At 34.0% G+C, this 5,099-nt stretch overlaps 1 protein-coding gene across 1 annotated transcript; it reads right to left on the bottom strand.

Annotated features, from left to right (window-relative positions):
• Positions 1-244: 244 nt before the first annotated feature.
• Positions 245-1,259, bottom strand: LOC115964779. Its single transcript, XM_031084032.1, has 3 exons — positions 1,040-1,259; positions 912-976; positions 245-820 (listed from the first exon to the last, which is right to left on the bottom strand). The coding sequence occupies exons 1-3, from the start codon at positions 1,257-1,259 to the stop codon at positions 245-247; spliced, it is 861 nt and encodes a 286-aa protein (XP_030939892.1).
• Between the last annotated feature and the right edge of the window lie 3,840 nt (positions 1,260-5,099).

The following is a 5,099-nucleotide window of genomic DNA, read 5'->3' as shown; positions in this document are numbered from 1 at the left end:
TTGACTAGAAACACGTTGCATACAACACAATTCAGAACATCAGGTACATAACACTGTAACAGTTGCTTCAAATGTGTTTACATTACACATATATTAGTCCAAAGCTAATACTAAATATCACATAACTTAGTTTAAAGTTAATACAACATAGCTAATACAACATAAAGCTAATATTAGTCGTAAGCTAATACAACATAGAGTTAATATTAGTCCTAAGCTAATACAAAGTACCACGTAAGGTTGGTCACTTCTTTTGGTTCCAACAAATCATTCCTTGTAGCCACTCCAGTTGTGACTCTGGCTCCTTGAAAGTTAGGAACATCTCCCTATGTGACCTTTTTAGTAAGATAAAGGAAGCTTGAACCACGAACTTACTATCCACTCTAGGAAGTGCTCTCACAATCGTCGTGACATTATCAATTGAACTTGGTGACTCTCGAGAAGTACCTTCAGACTTATTCTGACATACAGTTATTAATTGACTAATACAATTGTCCAACATTGCAGCTCCTCCTATCTTCTTCTTTTTCTTCTGTGAGGGTATTGATTCACTAGTTCGTTTTTGTCTTGAACTACGTGATTGACTAGTATGTCCTTGTTGCAAACTATCAATGTCTAAACTCATGTCATATTGATCATCCTTAAATTCGGAGCTACCATCTGAATCACCAGCACCCTCTTGTGGCATTGTTGAAGGGAGTGCATTTGAAGAAGGGGTCCATGTAGCTACTCTAGTTGCTACAACATCCCTAAACATTATATCAAGTTGTTCTAGATTCTGTGGACCTTTTTCTCGAAATTTTTTAGCTTTGGGTAATTCCTACAAAATGTAATTGTAATTTCACTCATATAACAATAATATAAAAAAACTATCTCCAACTAACTACATATTAATAAAATACTCAACTCACCTTTAACTTGATCCACCAATCATCAGTAGCACGAATCGTTCCCTTTATTGCATCCCAACCTAAACCTATGTCAAGATTCCGCAATTGTTCCCACACTCTCCAATCACCTTTTAATACATCTCACTTACTTTTTAATTGGTCCCTATCATAGTTTTGACCGGTCTCATCAAAAAATTTGGTCACTAGATTGGTCCAACCTTCGGTACTACAGGCAGCACCTCTTGATCTATTCCCGAGTTGAATTTGTTCCACACAAAGGTTACAAAAAGTAGTTGTCCAGTTTGGATTATTATCCCATAATGCTCTAGCCTTTTTTGCCTCGGGGTTGGAAGTGATGTTTTTACCCATCTATAAAGTTAACCAGTGAGGTTGAAGCATATTAGCAAAACCATAAAAACAAGCCAATGAGCCTTATCATAAAAAACCTTGATCTCATTCATAAATCCTCCAGTATAAAGCAAAGTGTGCTTGACAAGTGCAAATAGTAAAAAAGAAAAAAAGAGAAGACAGAAATGGTTGGTAGTTACAATAGAAAAAGGCTTTTCTAGCAAAACTTAACTAGAACTCTATTGAGCTCATTGTGAATGCCCTAATATGTAAAATATGAATTTGCAACATTCACAAATATTCATGTATTTGATTAATTTTATTACAAGACAAGATTATCATTCAGATTACTAAATAACAATATGAAACTCAACTCCTAGCCACAACAATAATTGTTCATTCTCCAATACAATCAATTTCAGCCAACTAGGATCCGTATATCAAGTTCCAGCTCAAGTTCCAAACAAATACGAATCTGAAAAGTGCCATAGGACACAGCAATGCAATGCAAACTTTACGCACTCAATGTTCCTTCATGAACTACACAATCTACTTAAGCATAAAAGGAATAGCATACTTCAAGGAAAACCAAGTATGGTGACTACTAAGACCCTCACAATGTAGTTTGCAGAAAGGATAGCATACTTCATCCATGAAAATTACAGATGGCTGTCTGGATTTAGCAACCATGAACAGAGCCCATACAAGCTTTTCAGCAACAGAGCCCGTACAAGTGTAATTCAGGAATCACCATGTTATTACATCAACAGAGACCCCCACATCAATACTTAGCTTTGCCATCAACAATAATCCTCATATTTAAATTTATATATGGTAAATCGAACACTACATTCCTCCTTTTTCTCCTCTAATTTTCAGACCCCAAACCCAAAACTTTTTCTTTTTTCTATTAGAATTATGAGCTACAAGTCTACAAACCATTCATAGCAAGATTCAACCATTGTAAATTCCAATCAACAAAAACAAATAACTAAACAAGTAAAGGAACAATACCCATTAATCTATTTCTGGGTTGCCGAGAAAACAAATCAAACACTCGGTAAAAAAAAGCATGTACCCACAAATGTTTTCAGTAACCGGCAAGAGAACAAATAGATCATTAGCAAGAACAAAGCATGCAAGATCTGAAAATTTTTTTCCCACACTCGGTAAAAAAAAAAAAAAATTCATATCAGTGTTGGTACTTGGTGGTTTTTGGTAGAAGATCAGTGTTGCTTGGTGTTTTGTTGATCAAATCTCTACCTTCAAAATGTATTTCTCAGATCAGATTAGACAGAAATAAAATTAAAAAAAAAAAAAAAAACAAGATCAGTTTTCGTTGAAGAAGACAAAGAAAGAAAGAAGAAGAAGAGGAAGAAGATTCAACGGATGATAGAGCAGAGAGACTTACCACGGAGAGGGCAGAGCAGAGAGAAGAGATGGGAGGTGTGAGAGTGAGCTTCATGCAAAGGGAGAGCAGAGAGATGAGATGAGAGGCGTGAGAGTTCAGCTTCAGGCGTGAGAGAATTGATGAATTTTTATCGGGGTATTTTCGTAATTGACCATTAGCCCAACGGTAATAGTTCAAACATGCACGTGCATTTTGATTTATGGACCTCCTGAACGTTCTGAACGCGTTTTTTGCCTTGGCCCAAAACGCATAAAATCCTTCAGCTTTTATAAATATGTGCATTTCAGCTCCTAAAAGCTGAAACAAACGCACACTATATTTCTCTTTCTCAGTTAATTGAGAAAATAAAAAATAAATCGAATTTTATATTTCATCTGCATGTGAAATCGGAACTTGCAAATTAAAGTTTGGAAAAAATGAAAATCCAACTTTGCACTCTCCATTTCTGACATTGATAATCGTCAAGGAGTTGATGCAGCCAATTGAACAAACTCCTAAAAGTAAAAATATTGGTTGAAAAAGTGGATATAATTCATGACAAAGCAACATGTCATGATGATGTTTTAGACTCTGAATCGGGGTATTTTCGGGGTATTTTCGTAATTGACCATTAGCCCAACGGTAATAGTTCAAACATGCACGTGCATTTTGATTTATGGACCTCCTGAACGTTCTGAACGCGTTTTTTGCCTTGGCCCAAAACGCATAAAATCCTTCAGCTTTTATAAATATGTGCATTTCAGCTCCTAAAAGCTGAAACAAACGCACACTATATTTCTCTTTCTCAGTTAATTGAGAAAATAAAAAATAAATCGAATTTTATATTTCATCTGCATGTGAAATCGGAACTTGCAAATTAAAGTTTGGAAAAAATGAAAATCCAACTTTGCACTCTCCATTTCTGACATTGATAATCGTCAAGGAGTTGATGCAGCCAATTGAACAAACTCCTAAAAGTAAAAATATTGGTTGAAAAAGTGGATATAATTCATGACAAAGCAACATGTCATGATGATGTTTTAGACTCTGAATCGAATGTTTGACCATCATATATAGGCTGTTGTTGTTTAATAATTTTCAATTCCCATGAACTCATTAAAAACATATAGTGTATCTGCCTGTACTCGGAATTTTAGTCAGACATTAGTAAAAGCTTTCCAAGGAAATCAGAGATCAAAAGTGCCATAAAATGTTTGATAATTGGTGGGAAGAAAAGAACCCGTGTTTAATATTACGGTCAAGCCAATTGGACTTAGACTATATATAGGTTTAAATCATTGACCAAATGGATCCTTTTCCTATTATTTGAAAAAGTATATTCAACGTCCTTTTTTTGATTAATTTCTTCTCCAACCAATAATAGAAAGGCACATGACTAAAGGAATCATTGGTTTCGGTGTAGTGGTGTGACGTTAATTTAAAGATTTCAGGATCAATTCATCACATTTTAAACTACTACGCCGGCGTGCATGTAACACAAACAAAATTTCTTACATATAATTTATTTATCTATTAGTTTCACTTTCAGAGAGGGGAACGACGTTTTCATATTCTGTAGTTTTGTTGAATAATGATTCGTAGTCGTAATACTTTAAATAGAGTCCTTGAGTAATTCATGAAATAGCAAATACGAAACAAAAACAATATATACCATTTTTCTTGGTCAATCACATCAAACACTCAAGTTTATGACTTTATGCATCACATACATAGAATAGATAGCTTTCATAATTTTTCCCCCAGCTATTGCATCTTTAATAAAGGTGGGTATGGATATGACTTAGTCAATCCGAGAACCACTCCAACCAAAACTGAAATAGAATTGATATACTAATAAATTAGGATAAGTGTTTTGATTTCGAAACTAGAGACAAAACCTTTATTTCAAAAATCGAAATCAATCCAAAAAACAAGATATAAGATACAATATACATCACACAATATAAGACAAGCCGAAACAGACACAAAAATTTACATATGGCAGAGCAGTATCAAAAACGAAAGCAATAAAAGAAAAGGAGACAAGATTTTAACGTGGTTGGGCCATGAAAACCTACATTTTCGGAGTGATTATTTTACTTCTCTATTTGTTGTGAGTTCTCTTGTAGATGCTTCTTTACGTACATAATTTTTAGGTAAAAATTACATTTTTCGTCCCTACATTTTCACGCGATTTTCATTTTAGTCCATATTTTTTATTTTCACCGCTTTTATTCCTTATCTTGACAAACGCGTCTCATTTTTGTTCCTGCCATTACATCAAAGACGGAAAATGCACACGTGACAAATAGAGTGCACTGTAATTTATCAATTTTAACTAAAAAAAAAAAAAACTAAAAACATAATTAAAAACCAAAAACCACATGAATCAAGATCTAAGTGTATCTAGAACAAGAACAACAAAAATACCAACTCAGGTCTTTCTCAAAAAACTCAAAAAAAAAAAAAAA

Source organism: Quercus lobata, chromosome 10 (genome assembly GCF_001633185.2).
Source record: "Quercus lobata isolate SW786 chromosome 10, ValleyOak3.0 Primary Assembly, whole genome shotgun sequence".
NCBI classification, from domain to species: Eukaryota; Viridiplantae; Streptophyta; class Magnoliopsida; order Fagales; family Fagaceae; genus Quercus; species Quercus lobata.
Note: the sequence above shows the minus strand (reverse complement) of the source record. Positions and strands in the feature narration are given on the sequence as shown.